Source organism: Bos taurus, chromosome 6 (genome assembly GCF_002263795.3).
Source record: "Bos taurus isolate L1 Dominette 01449 registration number 42190680 breed Hereford chromosome 6, ARS-UCD2.0, whole genome shotgun sequence".
NCBI classification, from domain to species: Eukaryota; Metazoa; Chordata; class Mammalia; order Artiodactyla; family Bovidae; genus Bos; species Bos taurus.
Genome location: NC_037333.1, coordinates 71,353,936 through 71,367,319, shown reverse-complemented (window position 1 = coordinate 71,367,319; position 13,384 = coordinate 71,353,936). Strand labels below are relative to the sequence as shown.

Below are 13,384 nucleotides of genomic sequence, written 5' to 3'. Positions count from 1 at the left end.
GAATACATACAGAGCCCTCTAAAACTCAGTAAATAATACTAACACATTGTCTAAGTCCTAGTTTATAAGTACCAGAAAAACAAAACACAAAATATTTCATGGGTAAAGTCAAGTAAGTATATAAATACAGGTACAAAATATTGTGTGAGAATAACTGAGCTAAAGACCCTAATTAGTCCCCCAACCAATGTCTTTTTTTTTTAATTGCTATAGAGATTAATAATAAAGTAGAAAACTCTCTCATATTGTCTACATAATCTACAAAGTAAAAAGCTAGCTGCACTAACCATTTGCACTGGTGTATTCTGTACTTTACACTGTTTCTGCAGCCGTGACCAGAGAGGCCGTCACTAGTGCTCTTCTACTCCTCTGCACTGTTTAAGATGTTCTTAACGGCATTCTGTGTATCTCCCCTTGTCTCATCTTCTTACCGGGTCGTAAACGTCTCAAAAGTTGCATCTTTACATCCCAAGAACACTTACATAGCCTTTTCCAAAGAGTTTATTGAAGTTAATAATTAAAATAGAATTTACATCTGACTCCAAGTTAAGGAAACACCAACATACAGAGCCAGAGAATCATGAAGCAAGAATATCAAAGCCAGTTACAAGTCTACTCATGCTACGAGCATTAGAGAAAAATCTGAAGTAATAGAGAGTCTGTAGAAGATTTACTTGGGTGATAAAGCTGAATGTCAAAGCAACTCTACTGAAATAGGCTGTAGGTGGCACTAAATAGTTTTAAAGCAAATATAGACAGAAACCCCAGATATATGATTCACTTGAAATCAAATTTCAAAACAAGTGAAAACCTTTTATATTCAGAATATATTCAGAAAGCGTTTACTGAATGCTTGTGCAAAGTTCTATGCTACATACCAGAGATAGGCTAGTTAAGAAGACAAAACCCTACTACCAAGAAACTTAGGGCTAACCAAGTGATCATGTAACTAAAGCCAACAGAGAATTCTTTAATGCACCTGTTATCAGCCACGTGCAGGAGGTCTGCGATGTAAGGGTCATCTGGCTGAGGAACCGGATATGAACTGATTTCAGAGGGAGGGACTGGTTCATCAATCTGCATGCGCTGGCGCCTAAAAGCAATATTTCTTTTCTTGCCACCTAAAAAAAAAAAAAAAGTGTATTTCAAAAAACTGACAACAAAACACTGTCTTAGAATTAAATAGTTTAGAAGGCTAGCCTTTTTGTTATAAAGTATGTCTCTAGCTCTTATTACATAAGAGCCAGGTCAAATGTTTTTTCCCTTATATATAAATACCCACCTGATCTTTAACTAAACAACTCATTTCTGAAAAACTCAACAAGACATGGTTAGAAAGCAAGCTTTATTTTCTGCATGCTTGGTATATATGCCCAGATTTAATCTGTTCCTTCATGAGATGGGGACCAAACTCTGGCAAGATTAAAAGCTGAGTGTGCCTTGTTGTACATGACAGAGCTCAAGACGTCATCACCGGCAGAAAACTGTCAAATGAGAAGCTGAAGTCAATGTTAACTAAAATAAACATGTTTATTAAGCAAGGCCAAAGGAGCAGATAATTGAAACTTTAAGAATCAAAATTAGTATAGAGAAGAATATGTATCCTGAATTAATGGGGAATTTTCTTAATTATCCTTAAAACTAGTAGGTATAATTTCTTTTGATGGCTAGATATATCCCATCTTGGCCCAAACCACAAGGATAATTTACCTTTTCCAGTACCTGGCCAAGATTAGACATGTACTTGAAAAACTAACTGACCCTCACAAAGAACAAACACAACCCACAACTCTGTGTGCCTTAGAATCCTAACAAGTTTTTTTATACTCCTAACCTCTTGTTTTGGAGAAGGCAATGGCACCCCACTCTAGCACTCCTGCCTGGAAAATCCCATGGACGGAGGAGCCTGGTGGGCTGCAGTCCATGGGGTCGCGGAGAGTTGGACACGACTGAGAGACTTCACTTTCACTTTTCACTTTCGTGTATTGGAGAAGGAAATGGCAACCCACTCCAGTGTTCTTGCCTGGAGAATCCCAGGGACAGGGGAGCCTGGTGGGCTGCCATCTATGGGGTCGCACAGAGTTGAACACGACTGATGTGACTTAGCAGCAGCAGCAGCAACCTCTTGTTTTGAGGATGAAGAAACCAGGTCAAAAGTATTTAAATGGCCTGCTTGTAGTTACACAGCTGAACAAGGTAAACCACTTTCTTCCCTTATTTCCTGGTTTTCCTCCTTGGTTGCTCCTTCTCAGTTTCTTTCAAAGACCCTCTTCTTCCATCTGTGCCTTAAAAGACAATTTCCTAAGGTCTGTCTTTGGTTCTCCTCTCTTTCCAATCTATATATAATCTCACTAGTAACTCCTACCACATTCAAAGCTTCTGTTCTCAGGATATTTCAATGATTTCCAAATGTGAATCTCCATCTAGGACCATATTTCTGAGGACAGATCTACATATTCCACTGCATACTAGGAGTTTCAATGTTAATGTCCCATGGATATAACATACTCAACAAACCCTTTGTAAACGGTGGACTTCTGTTCTGTTTTCCATATTCCCTATCTTAAGAAATAGTACCAGGGCATCCTTGCTAGTGGTCTCATGGTTAAGACTAGGGGCACAGGTTTGATCCCTGGTTAAGGAACTAACATCCCACATGCCCCATGGTGCAGCCAAAAAAAAGAAAGAAAGAAATAGTATTAATATCCTCATTCATCCACTCAATCACTTCAAACAGAAATTTGGAAATTCCTCTACATCCCAAGTTTACCAAATTTATCCATCACTAAATTTTAGAGATTATACCTCCTAAATCACTCTTGATTTAGGCCCACTCTTTTCTCAGAAAATCTAATTATCCTCCTTTTTTTGTTTTCTTAATCTTCTAGTTACTTCTGAGATCCTCTCCCACATTTCCCCAGCTTTTCTGCCTTTGGCTCACACTCCTCCCTCTCCCAGCTTATTTTCTGCCATTTCAAGTCCCACAGATTCCTCCCTGATCCTGGCCTCCCAGCTTGCAATTCTTCAATTCTCAGATTCTCCTCTTCACTCAGCTACAGGCACACAGTAACATGATTAAGCCTGGACTGTGTCATCAGATAGAACTGAGCCAGCTTCCCGGTCTTCAACTCTCTTCTGATGGCAATCTTCATTCTGACCAAATTACTACTGGTCCTCACCACGTTCTTTAATCCCTCAGTCTCTACCAAGTCTCATAATTCAGGACCTGCCTTCACCTCGTTTGCTTCCATAACATTAAGTCTCATGGTTTAGACACCTCCATGATCTGGAGATTCTTCCATCAGCTTTGAGCCTGGACAACCACTAACTCTGCATATGGCCCATCATTTCTGTTTTCTTCCTTGAGAGCTACTGAGCATAAGGCTAAGAAGAGTAAAATAAACTAAGAAATAACAAGGTATATCATTTTCAAAGTCTTTAGAGTATGAAGTATTTTTATAATTAATAATGGTGATAATAATAATAGAAAAAAGAATTCAAACTAATAATAGAGGAAATAAAACCCTAGGCACTGAGGTTAGATGACTTATACCTAAGAAGTTACTGTTAACGTAAGTTTCTCAGCACATGCATAGAAATATAAGCTGGGTCTTCAGAAATAAATTTTAAAGGTTTTGTGACTATCCAAATACATCTTTTCAAATACTAAAGTCTAAAGCATGAATACCGAAAGTCCCATTTCAGTCGACAGTTTTAACATCTTTAAAAGATTAGATGTAAAAAAATAAATTAATTAATAAAAGATTAGATGTACATAATTTGTTTTGAGAGGAAACAGATTCACCTGGAGTTTGAACTACAGCTTGCAAATTCTTTTCTTGAAGCTGTTGAATTTTCTCATTCTTAGCTTTGCTTTCTTTCTCCATAAGTTTGAGTTTATGAACATATTGATTATTTAGAAATTTCAGATCAGCTGTTTCACGTGCACACTTTTTCAATGTGGTTTTCAACTCTTAAAATGAAAAAGATTTAAAGAGTATTTTATACATCAATAAGTCCTTCCATTCCATAAAACAAAAAAAAAGTCACAATAATTTGAAAGGCTCCACCTGATTCTTATATGCTTTGTTAGAACATTATAACTTTTCTACCACCATTAACAAAATTGCAAATAAGTCACTAAGCACAAAAAGGAATTATATTTTTCTTCTGTGGTGAGCCTAATATGAGCTTTTGATCCAGTAAATTGGATAGGAAGCTAAGGGATTATCAATTCATGCCAAATATTAGCCAGGGCTTTCTACTAAATACAAGAAGATTTTATAATAAGTTAGCCATATAATTTACCCTTTGCCTAGTACCTCTGAAATCATTCTATCTTCTAGATCAAAAACAGGGTATAAAAGAATCAGAACAATAGATATACGGCTTTTTCTCAGAAACACAGAAGTTGTTATAAGAACATTTTTCTTCAGTACCAGTATTTAATATTTTCTACAGCAACTTTTGGGCTTCCCAGGGGCCACAGTTGGTAAAGAGTCTGCCTGCCAATGCAGGAGACACAAGAGATGCGGGTTCAATCCCTGGGTTGGGAAGATCCTCTGGTGAAGTAAAAGGTAACCCACTCCAGTATTCTTGCCTGGAAAATTCCATGGACAGAGAAACTGATGGGCTACAGTTCACAGGTTCACAAAGAGTTGAACACAACTGAGTGCACACCACCACCATTACAGCAATTTTAATTCTAAAAATTTAATCCACATTCAGTGAAGATGAATATAGTTGTGGAATGCAGATTTATTTTTCTTTTGGGAGCTCTTCAACATACCCTATATTTCAGGAACTGTCAGTAGGAAGACTATCACATTTTCTAATCAATAGTTTCAAAGGTGGACTAGGATTTCCCACATATAAAATAAAAAGGGCAAAAATTTCAAAAGTCACAAAAATTTACCTTTAATATGTTGACCTGATTGTTCTCTCAGTTTCATTAATTCCAGGTATAATTCATTATTTTCCTTACTCAATCTTGCATTTTCAAGTTTATAAGGTTCCAATACAAAATCAAAATTGGCACTCTCTTTTTCAGCTTTCACAGCAGATAATTTTGATTTCCGAAGACTTTCTGTTGTATGAACTAGATCACTAATATTGAATGGAAAATGCAAATACAAGGAAACATTCTATTAACTTTTAATAACTAAAAACAGATTTCTAAAAAGACTTAAATGTTAATACTGAGATCAAATCGAAAATCAGACATACAAAAACAAACACTAGAGGTCTTTTAAGGTACTAGGAAGGTCTCAAAACTTTCCTGGCATAATTAAGAAATAAAGCATACATACATAGGCAGAATCACCTTTCAACCTGGTCTCACTCATCCCCCATGTTTAATTAGTCACCTGATCCTGTGGAATCTGTGAACCTTATTTGGTCATTTAACATTTACTGAATGCCTGCTACACACTAAGTGTCAGGGACGCAACAAACACGGATCAGTTCCCTACCTCTAAGAACATAGATGAACAGAATATTCACTACATCAACATTTACTGGGCAGGGAACATGGTAAAGAACCCACTGACAAGGAGCTTATATCCTACTAACAATTTGTCAAAAGTTACAGTACTATGTGATAAACTCAATAAATATTTTAGTGCGGACCATGTGTTCAGCCTCTCCTAGGTATGGCAGTGAAACAGTCAGTCTCTAGTTTCTTGGACTCTGCATTCTAATGGGAAGATAAAACAAATTTCCAGCAATAATAACAGCTAAGGTAACGTGCAGCATATGTGACAGACAGCTGCAGGCCACACAGCTAACTGAGCATAAAGACAAAGCAGGAAGGAGACGAGAAAGAGACTTTACAGGCAGATAGAACAGCACATGGAGAGACCAAGGGTGAGAGCGAACATGTGTTCAGGAGCTTCAGGTGGTTCATACAGGGAAGGTGAAGGGAGTGTAAAACCACTGGGGAAAATGCATGTCAGTTTCTTGGAAAGTTAAACATACTTCCACCCTATACTTTTGAATTGCTGACCGAGAACTAGATCATGAAGGATTCTGGAGGCCATACTAGAGACCACAAAGTATCTTTCATCCATTTGCTTCTTTTCATCATTATCACATACAGTCCTACTGCAAAAACTTCCTAGACCATTTCTCTGCTCTAGTTAGTCTCAAATCACAGTAATAGGATTTATGTGGAAAAGAATAAAAATAACAAAGAATCTTTCAGTTAAATTAACATGTTAACAGCTAAAGTCATGATCAACCACCTTAGAGAAATATTATAAATGCGTAGCAATTAAAGACCAGTGACTAACATAATATCATGTCAACTGCATTTCAATAAAATAAAACCAGTGAATAAAGCAGCTACAGAACTCCTAACTAGATCAGAAAATCACATTAAAAATTGTACTTTTACTCACAGACAAAACTCTCAGAAACATTTACTTTAAATAGTATAGTGTGAATGGTGACCTTAGAGTTCTGCAACATGGAGAAGAGAGAAGCTTCAGGTGCTTTAAGGAGTTTTAAAAAGTCTACCTATTTCTGTACTAAAGCATGAAGCTCAATCAGAAACTAGATAAATAGGATTCAGGGTCACACAGGTTTGCAACAGTCTTTTCATCTTTACCTGAAAAGTTTTTCTACCAAAGGTATACAGTCCACTGTCAGAGTCTGGCGGTATCCCAACTGATCCAATCTTTTCCTAATATTAAGATACTTTCTTTCTGCAGCTGTAGTCATCTTGTGTTCCAAACTAGGTTTATTCACTTCCAAAAATTAAAATCCTATAAAAAAAGAGTGAACATTATTCTATTATCAGTTACTATTATTATTTAATGTTTTAAAAAAAGATTATTTTAATATGAAGCAATTATTTGTTTCTTTTCAGGCAGACAGCCCTCTAGAATATTTAGATTGATTTAAATCCAATGCTAATGATATCCATGTTGCTGCATTAAAATAAATATCCCCTCATAAACTTAATATGCAGAAGTTAAAACAATAAAACCGCTAGAAAAAAGAAAGAAGAATATTTTTCCAAGCCTGAGATAGGCAGAGAATACTTAGAGAAGCCTCTTTAAAATTTTTCTTTTAAATATAAAAGAGAAACTTGATAAATTGGATTTCTTCAAATTAAAAATGTCTGCTCATCAAAATACATCCTTTTATTTGACAAAACAAAAACTTAAAAAATTAGGAGAAACATATTCATAATATCTAACAAAGGATTTGTATATAAAATACAGAAAGAACCCTTACAATTAATAAAGACAACCCAATAAGAAATGCAAGGCTAAGATTTGCAAAAGATATCTGAATGAGAATAATCATATGAAAAGGTGCTGAACACCACTAGACATCAGAGAAATACAAACTAAACCACAATGAAATATAATTTTGTCCATACTAGAAAGGCTAAAATTAAAGGTACAATGTCTTCAAGGACTTGGAGTAACAGGAATTTTCACGTTGCTACAGGAGTGTGAAATCATTGTGGAAAAAGTCTGTGGGAGGGAGGCTCAAGAGGGACAGGATATATAAGTACTCATAACTGATCCACGTTGTTGTACAGCAAAAGCCAACACAACATTGTAAAGCAATTATCCTCCAATTAAAAATAAATTAAAAAGGGTGGCAGTTTCTTATAAAGTTAAACACACTTCTAGCCTATGACTGTGTGATTCTACTCCAAGGTATTTACTCAAGAAAATGAAAATAAGCATCTACAAAGAGACTCTACAAGAATATTTAAAGCATCTTTATTCATAATAGCTCCAAACTGGAAAAAAAACTATACAGAAGAAGGATAAGTACACTATACTTAAACAATGTAATATCACTCAAGAATAAAACAGAACTGGTACATGTCAACAGCATGGATGAATTTAAAAACATTATCTGAGCAACAGAAGCCATGATTATATGAAGTTCAAGAACAGGCAATATTAAACTATGTACATAGAAATGAGAACAGCTGTCACCTAGGGCGATGGGGGTAGTTGGAGCCTGAATGGAAGGGCATGAGGGAGCTTCTTGGGTAATGAAAATACTGTGGTGATGGGGACAGACACCACACCAATGTATACATTTATCAAAGCTTTTCAAATAGCATATGTAAATTTTACTTATATTAAAAAAGCAAGACCCCAACATGTAAGTAACCCCAACATGTAAGTATCTCTGGGTATCTTTTTATCTTTGTCTTTTTAAATATCTGTGAATATATCATCTATCAATCTGCCCTAAAATGGAGTTATCCAAAGACCACTTCTTTAAAAAAAACATGCTCTCTTTTCTAACCTTTGTCAGGTAAATGTGGTCCTAGTACTCATATTTCTAAGTCAAACAAGAACTTTGTTTTACATCTGTATTGCTCTTCACAATTTATATAAAACATGAATGGATATGAATATATGCAAAATTTGATCCTCACAACTACTATGAGGGGAAAAGGGTCAAGGACACCCTCCACATTCAAAGATGAGGAAAGGCTGCCTAGAGAGAGTAACTTATTCCAAATCACAAGGCCACCAAGTAGGTGGGCAGTCAGGTCTCCTGAGTCCTGACCCACCGCTCAGGTTTCTGTATTATGCCGCCTCAACTTACCAGATGACTCCTAAGTTAGTACTGCTCCTTGATAACTCCTTCCTACAAATCTCTCCTTCTCCACATTCTTGTTAGCCTTTTCTCTGAATGACGTCCCCATTCTATACTAGGTTCTTTCTAGGTTCCTTCCACAAGAGGGACCTGACTGATGCAGGGTGTTCTAGAAAAAGTCCTGAAGAAGTCAGAAGTGCACCTGTCAGACCAAGAACTAGCAGGGCCTCACAATTCAAACTTGTCTCTTTTTTTGTCTGGTACCAACTTTGGTTACCCAGAAAGAATACATCCTCACATCCTTCTGAGAGACAATATGAGTAAATATTAAAAAAAAAAAAAAAATCATCAACACATACGACAGATGAAAAAGATTAAAAATCCTCCCAGGAAGGACAAAAAAACATATATTAGGCTTTCCCCACCCATGCATGGGCTGCTGTCCTTCACCACCAACACAACACGCCCGTCTACATCATCCAAACACCGCGGCCATACTGAAAGTTTCCCAGCAGAACAACATAAAAGGTAAGGTTTGGAGGTCCTCCACGCATACCCACTTGCTTAACTCTGGGGAGATACGTCTGAAAGCCAGTGCATCTTATTTTTACAAAAGTATCCTGTGCGCGCGTGTGTGTGTATATATAATCTCCTATGTATATAATACATAAGCACAAGGGCTAGAAAAACAAAACACCCCAAACCAACATTAACTAGGTTATCTCGCAAGTCCTCCCTGACTGAACTAAAAATAGTAGAGAGTGGAAGAGGGGATGTTTACTAACATGCTGGACAAAGGTTAATAAATGACTCGTCCTAGGCTTTGGGGCACTTTTGTTTTACAAAGGGCCTGTATGATTCTTATATGAAAGGGTATTTTAACTTTTAAATCAACCCATCAGTCTGTAGGAGGAGGATCTGCTGGAACCGCACAGACCCCGCGGCGAGCGGGGTCGGAGGAACCAGGAGCCCGGGAAACCCCAGGCCGACCTCCGGGCCGCAGTTCCGCTGTCGGCTGTAGAAGGGAAAGAGGTGTCCGCAGCGGGGCGACACGGGCTCCGCGCCCCGCCCGGGGCCCACTTCCTCCCGAGGCCGCGCGGCCTCCCTCCCGCCAGCGCCCGGGCCCGGCCCGCGGGGACCGCCCGGGAGGCGGAGGCGCCGCCCTGCCCAGCCCGCCCAGCGCCGCGCTCACCCGCACCCCGGGCCGCCGCTCCCTCCGCCTGCGGTCGCATCTCCCCTCGCGCCTCGCCTCCCTCGCTGGCTCCTTCCGCCCAGACACCGGCTCTGGCGCTAGGACAGTTTGAAAATGGCGCGGAGAGACGATCAGGGCCGGCGCGGAGGAGGTGCCGCGGTTGCCTCGGTAACGGGAGCGGCCGACGTTTCGCCGCGCGCAGCGGGGACGCGCCCGACCGGGATGGCGGCGCTGGGCCCCGGTGCCCGGAAACGCAACGGCCCGCACGGCGCGAGGCCGCGGCGCCCCCTGGCGGCCGGCGAACCCCTAACCTCAGCGTGTGCCGGCGATAGGACTCCTCCAAGTCGATCGCGCGGAGAAGGCAAGGGCACCCCACTCCAGTACTCTTGGCTGGAAAATTCCATGGACGGAGGAGCCTGGTAGGCTGCAGTCCATGGGGTCGCTAAGAGTCGGACACGACTGAGCGACTTCCCTTTCACTTTTCACTTTCATGCATTGGAGAAGGAAATGGCAACCCACTCCAGTGTTCTTGCCTGGAGAATCCCAGGGACGGGGGAGCCTGGTGGGCTGCCGTCTATGGGGTCGCACAGAGTCGGACACGACTGAAGCGACTTAGCAGCAGCAGCAGCAGCAAGTCGATCGCGTGCCTTGCTAGACCTTCTCCGCGCGGGGATAAAATCCTGCCCAGTCCTGGTCCCTGCCGCGGATTAGCCTTCACCCGTTAGGGGGATGCCTTCACCTAAACTCCAACGACAGGCACAATTGCAACTTTCCCTGTCAACCACCCAACACAATTAACTGTTGCTCCCACACCCATGCCCAGATGTGTAGACCCTCATACTATACTCAACCCGCTATGATGATATAACATCATGATGTTTTGATCCCGTGAGTTATAACTCATCCCTTCAAAAAACTTAATTATTTGTTTGTATGTCTCTCCCTGCCGTCCCCAGTTGTGAATTCCTGGAGTCAGACATTATTTTACTCAGCCACGTTTCTCTAGCACTAACCGCAATAAACATTTGTGAATGGAATTAAATTCAAATCAACTCGTTTTACAGAGCTTGTTCATAAACAGAAAACACATGGTCAAAGTGTAGAATTCTGTTTCTCGTGTGAAACCTTGTAGATGATCAGAGACGAGCTCATTTCCTCTTTTCTGATTACTGCTCTAGCAAGTAGGACTTTCGTTCTGAAAATGTATTGTTTTTGCCGATTACCTAACTGCTTTGTGGGTTGTGAATACTTTGTACCCATTCATGTATTGTTTTAACCGTTTCTGTTGTGTCTTGTCTGCCTTCCAGTGTGCTTTTAAAAAAGTTGTTTTGTGGAATTTCTAAGAGGAAGTGAGTTAGGCTCTGTAGATGGTTTTTGTGGTCTCGAAGACGTACATTTAAATACTTTTTTTTCCTGAACAACAAATATCTTTTTAAAATCACAGCAAAATGACTATGCAGTGGCCATCCAGCCCAGATAACTCTTTGTCCCAAATGCATAGCAGTTAGAAAATGTAAGAACCAAAGTCAAAGAAAGTTTAAAAGGTAAGTGGGATACTGAAGTTATAGGCCAGTTTTGCTCCAGGTAACGTGGAAAACCAGAGCAAGTTCACTGTTGCAAGGCCTGGGGTCAGGGTCCCTGGTGCACACCCAAAGTTGTTGCTGCTCACCACCCAGGTCCTTGGCTTCAGAGGAGCATCAGGGCTAGGGAAGCAGAAGGAAGTAGAAATTGAGCTTGTTCTGGGCTCTCCCCAAATCACCAGGGGACAGGAGTCCTGAACTGGGGTCAATCCTGGTAGGCCTACCCTCAAAATTAATAATCAGGAGGTAGAGCCAGATTGGACCCAGGTCTCCCAAATTGCAGGCAGACTCTTTACCGTCTGAGCCACCAGGGAAGCCCATGAATACTGGAGTAGGTAGCCTATCCCTTCTCTGGGGGAACTTCCTCACCCACTAATCCGAAGGGGGTCTCCTGCATTTCAGGTACCAGCTGAGCTACCAGGGAAGCCCCAGAGAAAAAGAACCTTTCACTGAAAATGAGCTTGCAAACCAAAAACAATCAAGAAATCTGATGCTAACAAAGCCAACAAAATAAAACATCAAAACATGAATTCTTGGGTTTCCCTAGTAGCTCAGTGGTAAAGAATCTGCCTGTCAGTGCAGGAGACATGGTTTAATCCCTGATCCAGGAAGATTCCACATAGCTCAGAGCAACTAAGCCCATGCGCAACAACTGCTGAGCCTGTCCTCTAGAGCCTGGGAGATGCAGCTACTGAGCCCATGTGCCCCCGCTGTTGAAGCCCGTATGTCCTCGAGCCCATGTGTCCTCGAGCCCGTGTGTCCTCAAGCCCGTGCTCCCCAGCAGGAGAAGGACCTTGGTGAGAAGCCCCAACAGCAACTAGAGAGTAACCCTCACTCGCCACAACTAGAGAAAAGTCTGCACAGCAACAAAGACCCAGCACAGCCAACAATAAATAAATAAATAAAATTTTTAAAACCCATGAATTCTCTCTAGATGAAAGAGGCTGATGAAGCTTTTAAAATGCATATATGTAAGGTGATCTGGATCAAAGTTTTTCCAACGTTGGCATTTTGGACACTTTGGGCTGAATAATTCTTTGCTTCAGAGGGCCTGTCCTGTGTGTTGTAGAATGTCGAGCAGCATTCCTGGCTTCTATCCTCTAGATGACAGTACCATCCACCAAGTTGTGACAACCAAAAATCTCTTCAGATAGTGCTGACTGTCCCTTGGGAGGCAAAACCACTCCTGGTTGAGAATCAATGGTCTAGATGGATGGAAGAAGTAACTGCCATTAGAAAGAATAAGAGTTGTTAAATGAAACAAGAACAGATGCATATGAGAGGGAACCAGTCAGAAAATCTGGAAATTAAAATTACAGTCATCAAAAACTTTACATTATTAAGTGGAATGAAATGTAGATTATAGTTAAAAGAACCAGAGAATTTACCTAGAACCCATTTCTTTGCAGACATATATTTAGAACACAATTAAGAAATACAAACACTAGCTCGAGAGACTCAAAAGAGGCACTAGAGGGAATAGCAGCTATGGCAGGCAGACCTCCCCACCAAAGATACCCACACCCAAATTTCTGGAACCTATGAATATCTTATACTACTTGGCAAGAGGGACTTTACAGATGTAATTAAGGTTGTTAAAGGCCTAAAAATAGGCAGATTGTCCTGAGTTTTTCAGGTGGGCCCAATGTATTTACACAAACCCTTAAAAGCAAACAAGTGTGAGCAGGACTTGACAGATGTTGGGGGTCTGAAGATGGTGGGTGCATGTGATGAGTGCAGGGATCTGCCGGGGACCAGCCCCGGCTGATCCAGGGTATTCGAAGGAGAGACGGCATAGGCGAGGATCAGGATACAATAGCTTCAATTAGATATTAATTAAAGATATAAAGAGTAATAGAATAAGGATAGCTCAGTAGGAAAATTCAGTGGAGAAAAGAGGCTGAGTAGCTTGGTTTACGCGGGAGACCAATAAAACTTCAAGACAAGAAGTTTGCACCACTTACGTAGGCCGCAGGCGTCCTTCCGTTCTCCCGAAGGAGAGGAGACACTGAGGCCTCCCCGGTCGGATCTTAGA

The 13,384-nt window shown here is 40.6% G+C and overlaps 1 protein-coding gene across 1 annotated transcript in view; it reads right to left on the bottom strand.

Annotated features, from left to right (window-relative positions):
• CEP135 (centrosomal protein 135) overlaps positions 1 to 10,011 on the bottom strand; it is a 75,980-nt gene extending 65,969 nt beyond the window's left edge. Inside the window, 5 exon segments of the mRNA NM_001075406.3 lie at positions 980 to 1,121; positions 3,806 to 3,973; positions 4,916 to 5,106; positions 6,608 to 6,764; positions 9,770 to 10,011. Coding sequence (NP_001068874.3) covers positions 980 to 1,121; positions 3,806 to 3,973; positions 4,916 to 5,106; positions 6,608 to 6,720 — 614 coding nt within the window. The 5' untranslated portion in view covers positions 6,721 to 6,764; positions 9,770 to 10,011.
• Positions 10,012 to 13,384: the final 3,373 nt, after the last annotated feature.